Source organism: Falco cherrug, chromosome 3, assembly GCF_023634085.1.
Source record: "Falco cherrug isolate bFalChe1 chromosome 3, bFalChe1.pri, whole genome shotgun sequence".
NCBI lineage: Eukaryota > Metazoa > Chordata > Aves > Falconiformes > Falconidae > Falco > Falco cherrug.
Window position 1 is genome coordinate 53,607,783 of NC_073699.1, and position 16,569 is coordinate 53,624,351.

The 16,569-nt window shown below is 47.0% G+C and overlaps 1 protein-coding gene across 2 annotated transcripts; it reads left to right on the forward strand.

The window, feature by feature from the left end:
• The first annotated feature begins 4,570 nt into the window (after positions 1–4,570).
• LOC114015937 (uncharacterized) lies at positions 4,571–16,474 on the forward strand. Of its 2 annotated transcripts, XM_027805874.2 has the most exons (3): positions 4,573–4,788; positions 4,874–4,981; positions 14,337–16,474. In XM_027805874.2, the coding sequence occupies exons 1-3, from the start codon at positions 4,777–4,779 to the stop codon at positions 14,970–14,972; spliced, it is 756 nt and encodes a 251-aa protein (XP_027661675.2). In that variant the 5' UTR covers positions 4,573–4,776; the 3' UTR covers positions 14,973–16,474. The 2 variants fall into 2 exon arrangements, 1 of the variants encoding a protein (XP_027661675.2); XR_003560126.2 differs by lacking the exon at positions 14,337–16,474 and adding an exon at positions 6,045–6,282 and having other exon boundaries at positions 4,571–4,981.
• Positions 16,475–16,569: the final 95 nt, after the last annotated feature.

Here is a 16,569-nt window from a genome sequence, read left to right on the forward strand (position 1 = left end):
TATTCTCAGTGGACTGCAGATGTCAAATGAATAATTATAGTAGACATGACAATGAAAATCTTCCCCTAGCTTTTGTGACCATTAAAAAGATTCTGTAGGGTTAAATTATAATCTTGTCTTAGGTTATATATGTATTTGCTAAAGTTATTGCAGCTGTGTACTTTGCTCAGCATCTTGCTGTTCAAGATTGTAAAATGCTGAGTGTAAGGCACTTCATTCTGGTACCTGAATGCAAATAGGTGTGTGGAAATGCCTGTTTTTCCATCATGCAGGGCCAGCTGAGTAGTCTCTTCAAAAGCTTCTTCAAATTTGCACAAGGCCAAATTAGCCATTGGTTAATGGCTAACTACCTTATAATGTCATTTAAATTACTCAATTCTTTCTTTAGTGGAGATCAGTATATGTAGATCACCATATGGACTCATCTGGATGCAGCCTGTATGTGAACTGTCATTAGAGTGCCCGTGTGTGAGTGCCTTTACACGCTGTCATGTTCCCTGGGCTCCCAGTCCCTCTGTCCCTCCTGCCCGTCTGCCCCACCTCGGGATGAGATCCCCATCTGCCCTGGAATAAAATCCACAGGGCACGCTGTTGAGCGGGAGGTTCGCCAGCTGCAGTGACAGTCACACATCTATGCCTTTCTTTTTATGAACTGAACCGGCGCCTGCTTCCTGCCAAAAGCTCTGAGGAAATGCTGCACTAATCATTTTATCTCATAAACAGCGTTCCTGTATCTACCGAGGGCTTCACCGAACTTTTGCATCAGCTTCCAAGCACATTTACCAGTGTCACTGGTCTGGCAAAAACAAACGTGTAAGGCATGAAAATGGATCTGGAAGGAAACAGCCTTGTATCTTTTGAGGGATAGAAAGAAAAAGGTGTCTGGAAAGGGCAGGGTCAGGGCAGATTATGATTTTTATGTACAGTAACATCCAGATTTCCTTTTTTTTTAGTCTTTTTGCTCTTCCTCAACTTTTAAGAACACGAATGAAGCCCACTACAACATTTCAAGGACAAAAACTGATGAAGAAGGGCTGGACACTTCTATGTTGCGGAAGCAGCAGCGTGATGCATAAGCAGAAGAAAAGAGATAACAGCTATTGTAGACCAGCCATTGCTCTTAGACTGGTGTAGCTGAGCCAAAAGCTGCTGCTGATTATACCCGTAGTAGATGTGAAGCTAACTCCATGGGCAAGGTGGGAAATAGATGGTGGAGACATGCTATATAACGTATGAGTAGTTCTGAGATTCCTAGTGCTTCTCACCAGATTGCCAGTAAATTGAGCTAGTTTTCTACTTCATGGGATGAAAATAACTTGTACACTTTGAAATGCTGTGGGCTACATGAGTCAACAGGGGATTAACTAGCAGTCATGTCCTGATATATTGTAAGGGGAAATCTAGCTTGTGTATGTTTTCACATATGTAAATACACAAACTCTCCAGTATGCATTCTGTATGAAGTGCTGTCTGCCTTACATTAATTGCAAACGCAAATTGCTGCTTTAGATGGATGAACAAAGGCAACATGTATACTTTTCCCTGATTAAGCCTTTGTGGTTATAACCCCCTTTACCTACTGCTAGCCAAGCTGAGAGACTAAATTCTGATCATTTCACAGGAACATGCTCAGGTTTATAGAGTGCAGGCTTGTGAATAGTTAGTGCAACATTTGCTGTGGATAAAAATAGCAGTTTCTTTGCTCACTGTCTCTGAACATAGGATCAGAGCAACTCTTGTAGCACAAAAATAGAATATATATCAGCTGAGACTTCAACTTAACTGTATGTATGGCCGTTGTGCCGCTGCTCTGTATCTACAGTCACAGCTATTATGAAATCTGCTTTTTGCAGTTGGGGTGTGTGTTCTATTCCTGCCCTGTGTCTGTGTATGTTCTTCCTGGGGAACATACAGTTTCTCTTTTTCGGTCTGCATAGTATACAGACCCAACATACCATTGCTGAGAAACTGTTCAGTCATAGGACTGTTCAGGACTTGCTCTGCATTCAAGGATGCTTTTTTAATAACAATAACAAAGCAGAGGCCTGCTGTGTGTTTAGGATGAGATCAAGCAGAAAAACAGCCACCCTATCCAGCAGATCCTCTATGTGTTCATGCAGTATGTAGTGTCCAGGGGGTGAAACAGTAGCTGGCTTACAGCAGCCAGTCAGATCTCTGCTATAGATAGGAGAAAAGATGTATACCTGTATGCATGTCAGAGAGGTAGGAAGTTTTGAGTTCCTCAGTCCAACAGCTTGTTTATAAACCTAGAGTCCACACAGTGATTTTAAATATTGTGCAAAAAAACAGTGTGCAAAGTGGAGTGATCCACAGTGCTGGATGAGCATGGAGGTCTTGCGGGATTATTCCCACTGCCCGCTGTCATGGGCTATGGAGGTCTCAAGCAACTTTCTATGATGGCTCATTTTCCTTGCTCGCAGCAATTCAAGCTAATAGCAGAACTGTCCAAAGGATCCCTTGATGCTAGATGTTTGTCCACTGAATGCTATACACCAATGACCTAACTTCAGTATAAGCCCACAGGTCCTTCATATTCAGGCAATTAATCTAAACTCTTCTCCTTGCTTGGCTCTAAAATCTATAAATTCTATAATGCAGGTTATGCTGTAGAATGTAGCAGTAAAACATGTCTAGGTTGTGTTTTAATTTTTGGGACATTTTTTTTCCTCCTGAGGCTGTTCGGGTTTTTCAAATCTCTGAGGAATTCAGTGTTACTTGACTAAAGTAATCCAAGAAAATCTGGAATCCTTATGGTATGAACTGTGATTGTTGCACCGACCCTTCTAACAGCAGTTCTCAGACCAGAGCTCATGGACCGCTCCTGCTCCTCATCACCCCAGCATTCATGCAGAGCTAATCTGGGTGGCTGCATGAGGTCTCCTGCCCAAAGGCATCTGCCTGGTAGTGCCTTCCCTGTTTATAGGGCAGCACTACAGTCCCTTCAGTACTACATGATGCAACGCACAGCATCCCACATCCTCCTGAAACTGCACCACAGCCCATAATACTGGAGCCACTGGAAACCAGCTTAGGGAAATATGTACTGGTAGACTAAATTAATTTAATCCTCTTCAACTTTGTGATTTTCCCATCAAAGCATGTTTCAAAGGAATTTTAATCCCCTTTCATATAGGTTAGAGAAGGCGTTGAGGGTAGCAGCTTGTCCCATACCTAGCAGAATAGTTACCACTCTGTATGTTCACATACTACCGTTAACTCTCAAGTGTGGCCAAATAAAGAAGTCCTTAGGATCAGTTGGATACCTCAAATTGCTTTGGAATGTCAGATCAAAATCCTTATCCACTCTTGCTAATTAGCATTCTCCCCCAGCAGAGCACAAAAGGCTTGTGTGCTCTGGATGATTTTCTTTGTTCTGCTTTCCTTCATGCAATTTAGAAGGTTTCCTCTGTCCTCAGTATTAGACTTCTCTACACTATTGGGTTCTACTTTGTACTGATGATTTCCCACAAGCTTGACATCGTTTGCTGTTGAGCTCCTGGTGACAGGGAAAATGTAAATTTTAGCTTTTCCTTTAAAGATGTTACTCAGCAAGTAGGAGCTTTAGTCTTTGAGAAATGATGAAAGAAGCATAGCCTGAGATGGGCAAAACCAGCAAATAACTTCAGCCCATGACTGTTATCTGGGGAATATTTGACTATAGACAAGATTGTAGCTGTGTTATTAGTATCAGCTTGATGAGTCTATTGAAGTTCCTCTGCAAATATGAAAAGTCACATAAAAAGAGGGACACATACTAATTTTGGTCCTTCTTTGTACTGTTACATGAAGAGGGCTGTAACTAGCAGGCAAAGTGTGTACTTGCTAGTCACACTCCGTCAGGCAGTTTTGGTTTTTTTTAAATACAGGGCTGGCATGCAGGAGAAACTCAGTGCGTGAAAACACTGAGCTATACGTGACTTATGAGACTTTCCCCCCCGGCTTTGCCTGAAGTGGGATGCACAACTGCATGCTGCATACACACACCTGGCTTGTGGATGGTGGGTTTACCTTCCACAGAGGTCCATAAGTACTCTAGTAGCATCTACCAACACAGGTGTAATTGCTTTGAGAAACCACCCCCTGGACTCTTTTGAAAGCCAGAACTCCTCTGGCTGTTCCTTTCACTCAACCACCCAAAAAAGTACAGGAGAGGTAGCAGAATGCCCTGTTCTGTATTTCCCCTTCGCCTGCCTATCAGCTCCTTCCCGAGGGGACCTTGTCCTGTGGCCCATGGCAGGGCACCCAGTGGTGGTGGAGCTCTGCAGCCCCCTTGGCCAGAGCCATGCCACCACAGTTGGTTTGGCCTAGGAATGAATGGCTCCAGCAACTTGGAGCAGAGTCATGTCGTGGTACAAAGTGACTCTGTTAAACGGGGTTCATGGGTCTGGCATAGACAGGTCTTAACTGCTCAGTGTCAGAGCAAAACCTTACTGTAAAAATCAGAAAACCCCGTGTCCTTGGCTGAAGATAACCAAACACAGCAAAGCAAGGTTAATCCTTTTAAAATGTAAATATTAAATTAAACACTGGTTTTAACAGCACCCTTGGGTCTGTTGCCCTTTGGCTGGAGTTCCTCCCCTCTCTCCCCTGCAGCTGGGCAGCACTGCTGGGATGGGAGTCCATTCCTTCCACAGCCTAGGGAACAAATTGCTTAAGGTGGGAGGAAGCTGTTGCTGCTGGAGTCTTGTCTCTGAAGATCGTGACACCTGCAAATAAAAAGGCATCCAAGCTGGACTGTGGGGGAGAATCTGCTGCATGGCAAGAAGGGTGTGCAGTCCTACCACCGAGATGTGGCTGAGCCTAGCTGTCAAGCAACATATAGCATGTCTTTTAACTGCCTCTCTGCCCCCAGATTCATAGCAACATTACAAAAGATGATGGTTTGGCTGCTCCAGACGCTTTAGTTAAAAAGCACAGGAAAAGGAAAAAAGGGAAGAAGAAGAAGAAGAAAGAAAAAAAGGTAAGAAGGAGATGGAAAAAAGAGGCTGAGATGTAAAGAGCATGGTGGTAGGCATCTAAATCTGACACTTTCTGTGATCATGAAAATAGCTGAACCTAGGACAGGGCTGAGGTAGGCTGGCACTCTGTCAGGTGCAGTGTCCCTCAGAGACAGGATGGTGAAGGCCAGTGGCTCTGGGCTGGGATCATTGCAGTAGGGTAACACCCTCCTGCACTATTCTCTGAGCATCTCTGTGGCACTATGGATGCCCAAAATGGTGTAATGACTGTTGTTCTTACCCACCAGTTAAGAGTAATTTCCAGTGCAGCAGTTTTGGCCCACTGGTCCCTTCTTCCACATTCCTCCTGCTTATGGCATATGATCTTAATGCAGTCCGTGGACCTATTTGTTTGGATTAATCCTGTGTTTCTGTGAGTAAAGTTTGCTAATGCTTCTAAACAATTTTATTTGCCCAGCTGAGCTGGACTTTGGGCCATTCACTTGAAATTCAGACTTCTGCATAATAGTGCTGAACGACACAATCGAGCCAGTACCTGGAAAAACTGTTGTGCCTGCCCAGAGAGGGACCTTTTCTTCTCTCTGCTTAGCAAAGAGAGGAATTTTAAGTCACCCTGGCTTCCCATCCTGGGTTTGTAATTCTGTTGCTAAGTGGCAACAAAAGAAGATTATCGGATCACAGATTAACAGAAACCTCTATTCAGTGTGCTTGTGTAATTACACATTTCAGTTACTTATTTAAGAGCTGATTTTTAGCTGCCGTGCTCCTACCCCACCCTCACCCCTCCACAGATCTGTTGCCCTCAGGGTCCTGAAGAACTAGCCTTTCCTTTCCATGCTCAGCCTCTGCACCCGGGGTGGCTCTGCCAACTAGGGTACCCCGGGGGTCTCCGCTCTTAGGGGGATCTCAGAAATTCAAGTCCCTACCCTAGTCCTTCTGAATGGTTTACTTTGGGACAAAGCAGGAAAGAGTGTATAAAGCGGTTTAGATAGTTCAGGTGTTTCAGAGGTCACCCATTTGCCTCCTTCATTGAGAAATTCCCTGTTGCTTTTTCACTTTTCCCAGCCAGCACAGTTCCAGTCTCTCAAGCAAAAGTAGTCAAGCAGCTTTAGAAAGTAGAAGAAGAAAAAAATGTGAGTGTTCAAGATAATTATTAAATGATAAGGGTGAACCTCTGGCAGAAATTGCTTAGAGTGAGGTTTGAGAGGGAACCAGTGAAAAAGGCAAGGAAAAATCAGGAAACATCCTAGCTGGCCAGTGTCAGGGATGCAGACAGAAAGGGAGTCTGGGAAGGAGATGTAGTCTGTCAGCTGGGAGGAGGGGATGTGCAGCATGTGCATTCACAGAAGCACGAGGAGCAAAGACCTCTTCATGTGGGAAACCAGTTCACATTATTTTAAGCAGAAAAGCTGCACCAAGTTGAACCATGCAAGGAAGAGGAGGCAGAAAGAAGGGCAGAGCTGTGCCGGGACACATCCCTGGGGCCAAGGGGGAGGAAGGAATGTGAGCTGAGAATTTAATAAGGGTAGGGAAGGGGAGGAGAAGAATTCCCTGGCTAAAAAGGAAGTAAAAGTTAGGATTGGCATGGAGGGATGGTAAGAAACTGGAGCTGCAAAAAGAACAGAAGGGAAGAATGTGTGGAGAGAGGTAAACAAAAGGATACACTTTCAGGAGGTGACAGACACAGACTGTCATGCAAATACAATACAGAAACAGAAAGCAGTAATATATAGAGAAGCAATTCTGTGGGCAGTTCAATATACCTGCTTTTTCAGGGGACTGGTATTTTCTATGTCTTTTATGCTTGAGTCTCCCAGGGAAGCAGTAACTCAAGAAAAAACAGGGCTGAAATAATATTTTCTGGGGCAGTCTCTGTGTTTTAAACTGTAGCTGACACTAAACGTGCTGCCCATGTGCTTGCTCAAGGCCCTGTGTTTGATGAACATCGTGCTTTACAGAGCCCCTTGAGAAGAAGACACTGGGTTTGGGGGTTTTTTTGTTTCAAATTTTAGAAGGAATGAATACTCATTGTCCTTTTTTCTGAAGAGCTTGTGTTATTCCCCTGTCACCCCACTCTGCCTTAGCCTTGCATGTAAGTTCTCTTTGGAGGTAATGGTGCAATTTTCAGATGGAACACTGTTTGCTAAGATCGGTTTTAGTTCAGTGGCCACAGCAGTGTAGCCGGTGCCTAGAGCAGTGAGTCCAAAAATGGAACTCCTCTTGCTGGGATGTGTTAATTCAGCTGATCAAACACAAGGCAAACATTCACTTTGCAATTCCTACCCCAGAAGAGATTTTTGCCTTGTATGTTATGGGTCTCTTTCAGACTCAAACAATCAGTTTTGATTTCTCTTCATCCTTAGCAGCAAGCTGCTGGAGGTGTTTTCTGCTCTTGTGGCTCTTGTGTTTTGGCACAGCAACCTGGATGACGACAGGAGGTCACTCCCTTTCTTTCCTTCCCATCTGAGTCCATTTGGATCTTCAGCTCGGAGACACAGGTTTTTTGGATTTCAATCTGAACAGGTGGCACTGACTTCATGACGGCAGTGCCCAGGGACTCCTCCAGAAGTAAGGGCCTGGGAGAGCTCACCATGTGGAGATGGTGGAAAGCAGGGGACCGGCATGTACTTCTGAGTGGTGATACGCCCAGCCTCTGCTTTTGAATGTTGCCCCCATGAGCAGTCTGCTTTTTTGGGGAAAAAAAGGTTTTGCCTAAGATCAGGTAGGACACTTTACCTGAAATCATTTTGTAAGGAAGAAAAATACCCTTCAAAAATAGAGAGCATTCTCTTTTCACTCTTACAGACATCCTACTGTTTTTGTGACTAGTCATCTGTGATCTAAACTCCATCTTTGACCAGAGTTACCAAACCTGAATTCTTTGCACCCATGAAAACTAAACTGCTAGGACTATGGCAGCCTTGCTATTTGTCAGAATATCCAGTTATGACACAGTGACTAATTTGTCTCTGACCTCGTGATTACATACATTTCCCTATATGACTGCTGTGATTAACATAGCAATTCCCATTAGAATTACACTTGCCTCTCATCCCAGGCTGAGCTCTGCTCAGAAGAAAAAGGAATTCCTGGACCCTCTGGTGGTGCCTTTGCCTAGATGCTGAGGAAACTACCAAGTGGAACCTGATGAAGCAAACATAATAGCGCCTTCATGGCAAATAGGCTCTAGTCTTGACCCTAGGTCGTCTAGTCTCCTCTTATGACTCTTCCAGCATAGTGGGATGGAAAGGGTGGACCACAAAAGAAAGAAGCACTGATAGAAGAAAAACAGCTTTCTGCAGAAAACCTACAAAGCAAGGAGAGAGAAAAGGGGTGGAAAATATACTGTGTTGCATAGCACATAACAAGACCGTTAGCTTTCTGAGGGAGGGGACATCTTCTGCTGTTCTGTGTAATTTTTTTTTTTCTGGATCCCTTCTTAATTTTTGCTGTTAAAACTGTTATATCCATACCGGGTCTCTTTTCTAAAGGTGTCACTGCTCAGTTGTTCCTTTTGACTTAGGGTGACCATCATACAGAAACCACCGCACAGTGAACTGGGATGCTGGGACATCTTTTCCTCTCTGCCCCTGTAGCTTGAGTCACCGCCTGTAGAAGCCCAGCACGCCGGCGGAGTTCCCTGAGGTTAAACTCCTGCCAAGTTGAGAGGAGGAAGAGTGAAGGCAAGGGGGGCGGGGGGGTCGCTCCCTGCTGGAGGCTCTGCTCTGGCATTACTGGGTGATAAGACCAGTAAGGGAAGGCAGTGCTCCCCCGGGATGACTCTCGGTGGCTGCAGAGCTGTAACCAGGCTGAGCAGCGTATTCCTTTTCATTGCAAAGTGTGTCAAAGCTTCTGACAGAAAAATGCCGTCAAGTGTTGGCATGTTGCCAGAGAGCATCTTCTTTAAGAGATCGGTGACAAAGCTAGAAAAATCATTATTCCTTGGATTTGTTACCTACACGAAAGGAAACATAAGAGAGAGGCTGTTTTGCAGCCCAGGATCTGGCTCTTTCTTCCCACGGGCCTCATGGAGCACAGCCGCTGACACTAACGCCCGAGAGGGCGCCTCGCTAACCGGACCGAAAACCTGACAGATGCAACGGCGCCGGGGCGGCCTGCCGGCGGCGCGGCACTGCGGGGGTGCGTGCGGCCGCCTGCTGCCTGCCCGCTGCCCGCTGCCCGCCCATTGCCCGCTGCCCGCTGCCCGCTGCCCGCTGCCCGCTGCCCGCCCATTGCCCACTGCCCGCTGCCCGCTGCCCGCTGCCCGCTGCCCGCCCATTGCCCGCTGCCCGCTGCCCGCCCATTGCCCACTGCCCACTGCCCGCTGCCCGCTGCCCGCTGCCCGCCCATTGCCCGCTGCCCGCTGCCCACTGCCCGCTGCCCGCCCATTGCCCGCTGCCCGCTGCCCGCCCATTGCCCACTGCCCGCTGCCCGCTGCCCGCCCATTGCCCGCTGCCCGCTGCCCGCTGCCCGCTGCCCGCGCCGTTGGGGTGCGGCGGCACCGCCCCAGCCCGCAGCCCCGGCCCGGCCGAGCCTCCCGCGGCGCCCCCGGTGTCCCCGGGCGGGAGCGCGCGGCGCGATCGCGGGCTGCCACCTGGCGGCCTCCGCTACCCGCCGCGGGGCCGGCCACCGGCGCCGGGAAAATCCCTCTTTTCCCAGGGAGGGGCGGGCGGGGGAGCGGCCGCCCCGCTTTGCTCTGCGGAGGGGAAGGTTTAGTTTGGTGGTTCGGCGTCCAGAGAGGTGCCACCGCCCTGGTGCCCCCGGGGAGGCGGCTGGGCAGCGGCCGGCGATGGAGGTGATAAACCAGTTCCCAGTGGCACCAGGGCAAACGCCTGTCCATTCCCCGGCGCTGTGGTTCAGAGCCTTATCTGTTCTGGCAGGCGGAGCCAGCCGTAAAGAACTAAAAGTAATTCTGTCACTAAAACAAACGAATTAAAAAAAAAAAAAAAAAGCAAAAAAAAAAAAAGCAAAAAAAAAAAGCTTAAGGCAAATTTCCCTTCCCTTTGGAAGCCTGGATTTCTTTCCTAATGCTCCACAAACGCAATGCACCCGGATGGGTCAGATCCTGTCAGACTCCAGCTCCCCTAAACAGCAAAAGCGCCAGGTCTGCCGGATGAGTAGGCGGCACAGGGGAGTATTTCGATCCCTGTTGATCCTTTAATCTGGCTACAGAGCACAGCAGGAAAAGGTGGATGTGGGAGAGAAACAAAGCGGGGTTATCTGAGGGGCAGGGCTTTTCAAAGGAGGCTCTCCCTGAAAAGAATCCTGGGGGTACTAACTGCTAATTTATTTGTGGTACAAATTCCATCCATTGCAGCAAACACTCCTCACAGATTATTTCTCTCTAACACACAGCAGATAACTTGGTAAGCTCGGGCAGAGAGGTATGTTCAGCACATTCTCTTCCAGAAGCAGTTTTTAAAATAACAGCTTCTTTCCTTCTTCCATGCCATCACGTATTGTGTCACACTGTCCTTTTCTGCTAATCCCAAACTTCAGTTGATCCAATATATCAGCTTTCAGGAGCCTGAGATCGTTTCTGCAGCAGAACTTCAGTGCTCTGGAGCTTTCTACCTCAAATTATTTTCTTGCTCCTCACACCAAATCACATCAGGAATGTTCCTGTTCCATCCATCTGTGGCAAAAGCAGTATTCTTCTTGTTTTGTCATAGGACAGAATACTATACTCATCAGTGAAAAACCTGAATAGTATATCTGAAAAGTAAATACAGACACTTTGGGACAGCACCGCGTTCTGCCCTTCCTCTTGGATTTCCCACCGTGGCTGTAGAATTCCAGCTGTCCCCCCTCCCAGCGCCTTGCCTAGCCCCAGCCTGCTCGCTGGCAGGGCAACGTGCGAAGCAGACAAGGCCTTAATGCTTGTGCAAGCACTGTTCAGCAATAACTGACACGTCCCTGTGTTATCAACACTGGTTTGGTCACAAAGCCAAAATGGAGCACCTTAGGAGCTACTATGAAGAAAATTAACTCTATCCCAGCCAAAACCACTAGTGGGATGCCAGACTGCACTACAGGTTACCAGTGGGATTTGTAGGGAGGGGAACACAATAAAATGGCGAGATCTTTCGTAAATAATACACTGAAATCTCTCTTATAAGTGGGTTAATGGGGGCCTTGAACATTCAGGATTTTTTAGCAGAAAGCTTCATTAAATATCTCCTTTAACAGACTCCCTTAATCCTTGAATAGCTAACTATACTTCTCTACTGAACTGGATTAATTTAGGAGTCCAATTTTACTGTGGGTGTTTTCCTAGATCCTAATATTGTGTTATGCTCAGCAGGTGCAAAGTGTTTATGTCTTCTTTTAATTTTAAACCAGTTTGCAGGAGTTTTCTTGGATATGAAAGGAGGAGAACAACAACAGGAAGGGTTGAGGATTTAAAGGTAGCTGAGATTATTTTTTTTCTAGCTGTATGTTTCAAAAAAATGTGATTCAGAATGTCTCACAAGTATTTTGAGCTAATCTTATGAAGTAACATCAGCAGAATGAGGCACAGTTTGTAATGGTGGTTGCCTCTTTTCAAGTTGTAAGGGAAATTTTCATTAAGACCTGCATTCAGCTCTATCTCATCTTCCCTTTCTTTGAGAAGAGCATCCAAACTAGCAGCTTCAAGGGTGCTGTAAGGTCACTCTGCTTGGACTTGTTTCACATGGTATTAAATATTTAAATACTCATCAATTTGAAGAATAGGGATGTGAGAATGATCCTCCACCCCTTCTTCAGGACACATCCTTGAGATCCGCTCCAGCTGTTTACCTGCTGTTGTCTTCTGGGCTGCAGCTGCCCCAGTTGACAGCCATTTGTCCAAAGTGCAGTAAGATCAGCTACTAACTAATTCCACTAGCACCACCCATTAAGGTGGTATTTAACCTGGAAAAGGGTGTTTGGGGCATTTAGGGAGCCAGCAGACTTTTCGTCATTTTATACTAAGTCTAATTTGCTTGTTTGCTTTAAGAGATGCCTGAAAATCCTCCCACAGAACTCTGGATACGGTTTGGTTTGCTTGTGTTAGGGAAAAATACTTTATTCTAGTGAGGCAGAGTGTAGGGAGGAAGAATAGCCCATCTACAAGTTACCAGGACTGTGGAAATTTTTATGGATCTGTATTTCAGTTCTCCCAGATCTTGCTTGCAGGAACAAAACAAAGGTAGGATGGATGATAAGGAAGCTTTTCTTAAACAGGCTTATTATTTTGACAGTACCTCGCTGGGTTCCCAATTCAAAAGGAGTGTGAGAGGCTTTCCTTCTTCCCTGCTGTTGCAGAAGTCAGGCTTGCTGGCTACAGGACAAAAGTGTTAAGTCTACCACAGGATGATAAATCGCAAAACACGAGGGCCCTTGCACACAGAGCACATCTCCCGCTGCCAGCACTAGCTGTGTTCTCAGATGGGAGTTACAGCAGGTGTAATGCATCAGCCGGGAGACGTGATTTGGCTCCATCTAAGAGCTGATGCATAAATACATAATTCCTTCTACTTGGAAGCTCTGCTTTTAGTTTTCTTTTCTAGAAAGGATGAAAGGAGTAACTGGTAATGCTTGCAGACTAAAAATAAAAGAGAAAAAATATCTGCCTTACATCAGAGAGGCGATGCTGGGAGTTTTTCACAAGAGGAAGAAATCAAAGGAAGAAAGGAGGCCACCAGCTTGACCAGCGTGGGCGGCAAGAGGTGAGGAAGGCAACCAGCCAGGCTGGAGGTCACCCAGGGAGGCTATCACAGCCCAGCCCAGGGCCCTGCTGAAGCCTGTGCCCTCCTTCTGCCGAGTGCCATGTCACTACCACCAAGCTGCTCCCAGCAGCTCAGTGTCTATCACCATCCTGTGTCCCATACCTGCTCCCAGATACCCCATCCCCAGCAGGAGAAGGGTAGTTGGCTGCTTTGGGAGGCTGGTTTCAAGGCCTGAGGGAGACCTGTCAGTTGGTACCAGCCCTGTCCTCTCAAATCCTGCACTCCCCCAGGGTTTAAACTTTAGCCACGCTGCAAAGATCTTGGATAATCATTAGCCAGTGAATCAATGCAGTTTGTTGCTTAATCATTGGGAGGTAATACATCATCTCTGAGTTTTATTTGCTAGAGATAACAGATCTAAGAGAAATATTATGATGAAACATTTGAATCTTAGGTCAGAAACCAGCTTGAGGCTGAGGCGGGAGGGCTATAAACCCTCCCACCCCCAGCGCCCCGCAGAACAAACTGTTTGCCGTGAGGTTTTCCCCCCAGTGCATCCACAGCACCTTCTGGAGGCATTCTCACCATCCAACTGAAGACACTTTCTGTTCTATATTTCAAAGAAATGAGTTTCAGGGCAATTTTAAAACCAGTGCTAACACTTTGTACACGTATCTCAGTAACTGTAAGAAAATAATGAAGTAACTAGAAAGAACATCTGCACAGTGTGAATCTTCCTCTCTCCGGACTTCCCCAGCTAATACAGGGTAATGACAGAAGTTTCCCTCAACATATGACACATAAAAAAAATTACTTAGTATTAAATAAAAATGCAATTTTTAGCTGTGGCCCCCTACCCTTGTGCCCTTTTCATTACAGCCTCAGTGGCTCCATGAATGGGGAGCTGTAAAAATGAGGATAACCTCCCCATATACCACGCCCATGCAACAGGGGAACAGGTACCCGGTCCTGCTCTGCCTCAAAATTACGTCTGCAACTTTGTCTACTTTGGTGTTTTTTTCCAGCTGTTGAAATAAAGACGTGGTGCAGTGAGAGAATGACATAGCCACTGGTGCCAGTTCTTGGTACACCTTATTTTGTCCGTATCCTCTGGGACTGCAAAACCCAAGATGCTCCAGCAGTTGGTACTGCCCAGAGTTAGCTGTCTTTGTGGCAGGCAGGCTGCCGAGAGCTGCGGACATGGTGATGCTCTGTGCGGCAGCCCCTGAAGTTAGATAAAAAAGCCCATTTTGGGAGCAGCTTTCAGGATCTATTCTGCATAACTTGCATTGCCCTCTATCCCCCTCTTGGGGTGGTGGTCCTGAGTTTGATTTTCAGCTGCCAGGGTGCTGAGCAATAGGATGTGCTGGGGAGACCTGATCACCTGCAATGCTGTATCCTGAGGCGAGGCCACCCAGAGAAACTGGGAGCTGGTGACTGCAAGGGCTTTGTGTGGTTCAAGGGTCACAACGGCTACGTTTGTGCAGTTGTTTCTTGGCAGAGACTCTCACTAGAGGGTTGGGGCACTGGACATGGCTTATCTGGCAGTCAGGGCCCTATCCTGCATCCGTTTTTTATTCAGGGATTGCTCTCTCTGCAAAGAAAGCAAAACACCCTGTCTCTCCTCCTCCAGTTATCTCCCTAATCTACTGTCCCTTTGCCTCAGGTGACTGCTGTGCTGCTCTCTCTTGACATCGAGCCTCTCCTGGATCATGCCAAGAGTTCTTCTTGTTCTGTATCCCGCCATCATCATAAGGGGATGCCTATGGAAGAAGGCCTTCACACCAGGAGTCTCAGCTATCAGCTTTTCCCAGAGTGGGGACCCCCCCGATGGCTTGCTTTTCTGTGCACTTGTGCCCTGAATCCATGCGAACTCTTTTTGTCATTTGCAGCAGCTTTTGTAACGGAGCGTGTGCTTCAGCTACAGGTGTGCACAGCAGGGCAGCAGACGTTGCCTGTTCTCACATGGAGCATCCCAGTCTGGGAGAGCAGTGGGTTCAAATCCCTCAAGGAAAGGCCAAAAACTCCTGGGCCCTCGGCCACGCTCTGCCCACACCCTCCCCAGCTACGACAGGGCAGAGTGCCGCCCCCACCAGTGGGCTGCAGCCCAGGCTGGCATCCGCAGGGCTGGGCTGTGTGCCAGCTGCGGTCCCTCAGCTCCCTCCATGCACAGCCCCTGGGCCAAAGCCTACATAGGCTCCGGTGGGCAGGGGCCACTTTGCCCGTCCCACCAAGAACAGGTCCCACAGGGGCCCTGCCCTGCAGCTTGGACTTTGCCAGCAAATTTTGCATGATGTGCTGAGCCCCTGCAGGACCTCAGGCACATAGGGGCTGGGCTTCCTAGCTTGTGTCCTACAAGACAGGCTCAAAAACTACTCCCAGCTGGCACTCTGACCCCTCGGGGACCCTGTTCAGCCCAGCCTTGTGTCCTCAGATGCAAAAGCCGTTTGATACCCCCAGCTCACCTCCTGATTTTCACCCAAGTTGGTTCAGCTGGAGGAATGCGTTTGAAAGCCTCCACTGGTACCAGGCAGAGGCCAACTTTCCTGCCCACGAGGTGGGAAGGGCAGATGGTTGTCACTGTTTCGACCTCATGGGGAGCTCAAAGGCCACCAGGGGAGAAGGGGCCAGTAAGGGAGACAGCCAGAGCCACTTGCTCTGCTACTGCAGCTCAAGAGGGAGTGATGCATTTTTGGAACACCTCAAGGCCATAAACGCTTATCATCGTTCTCCTGGGGAGAGCAGCTGATTTATTTAACTATTACAACCCTGATTTACAGCTGATAACCCTGACAAGCTTTAAGCCTTTGATGGTGGTTGATGGTCACATTCCCAGGAAAGAACAGAGCTTGGAAAAGACTGTCCTGTCTTGCAAAGCCTAACTTGGCTCCAAGCACACACCGAGGTCTGACAAAGGAAATCCTTTCTCGTGGGTGCTTGGGACAGGGACTCCCCTCACCCTCCTACTGGGGATGACTGCGCTGTCTTGCAGCAGCCTGGCTCATACTCGTGGAGTCTGCTGTACCTGGTGAGGATTCAGAGGAAACATAAATCATGGAAAAGCAGCATGGATACAGTCCCTGTCATGCTGGTATTTCAGCATAACTGCACTCTGTTATTTTTAGATAAGAAAATTACAGACTTCATTTTTACTTCTGAAAAGTCAGAATGAGGCATCTCTTGAAAAGATAAGTTTCTAGGGCTAGTCCTGGTCTCAGGGTTATCTGGTGGTCAGATGCTAACCAGGCATTTCCATTAGTTTGGGTTTGTACATTCCTTCCACCAGCCACCATCATTTACAAAACACAGTTCCATTAGAAGTGACTTTGTTAATCTGATTGATGTTCTGCCAGCATTAGCACATGCTGATAGCATCTGAAGTCTTGGTATAAGACCAAGCCAAATAATGGGGATTCACTCTTAATGGATCTATTCAAATAGACTCTTTACAGCACTAGCCAATCTGTGATAAAAGTTTTTATATAAACAATACGCAGGGAAGTCAGGATTTCTGTGACACGGTCCTGACTCTTACATAATCTTCTGGATGTTTTAACAACTATAAAACTGAGACAGTATTTTAAGCCATGTTGTTTTGATGTATAAACTCATTAGAAGACTGGACTCAAAGCCCAGTAAATCTGTGGACGGGATGCTGTTTTGCATCCATTCTTACAGAATTTAGTGTGCTACACCAGCAGGCAGAATTTACATTTTTTTCCGGAATCTGTAAGTTAGCAGGACACTAACTTTTATTACATCTGCATCTTTCAGGTATTCCTTCAGGCTCTTTGGGAAATCCCAATCCTCATTCTATGTTTAAATTTATTTGCAGTAGGAAAGTTGGTGTTTTCACCGGGGTGGCCATGTTAAAACCGAATGAAGTACATATTAAAAAA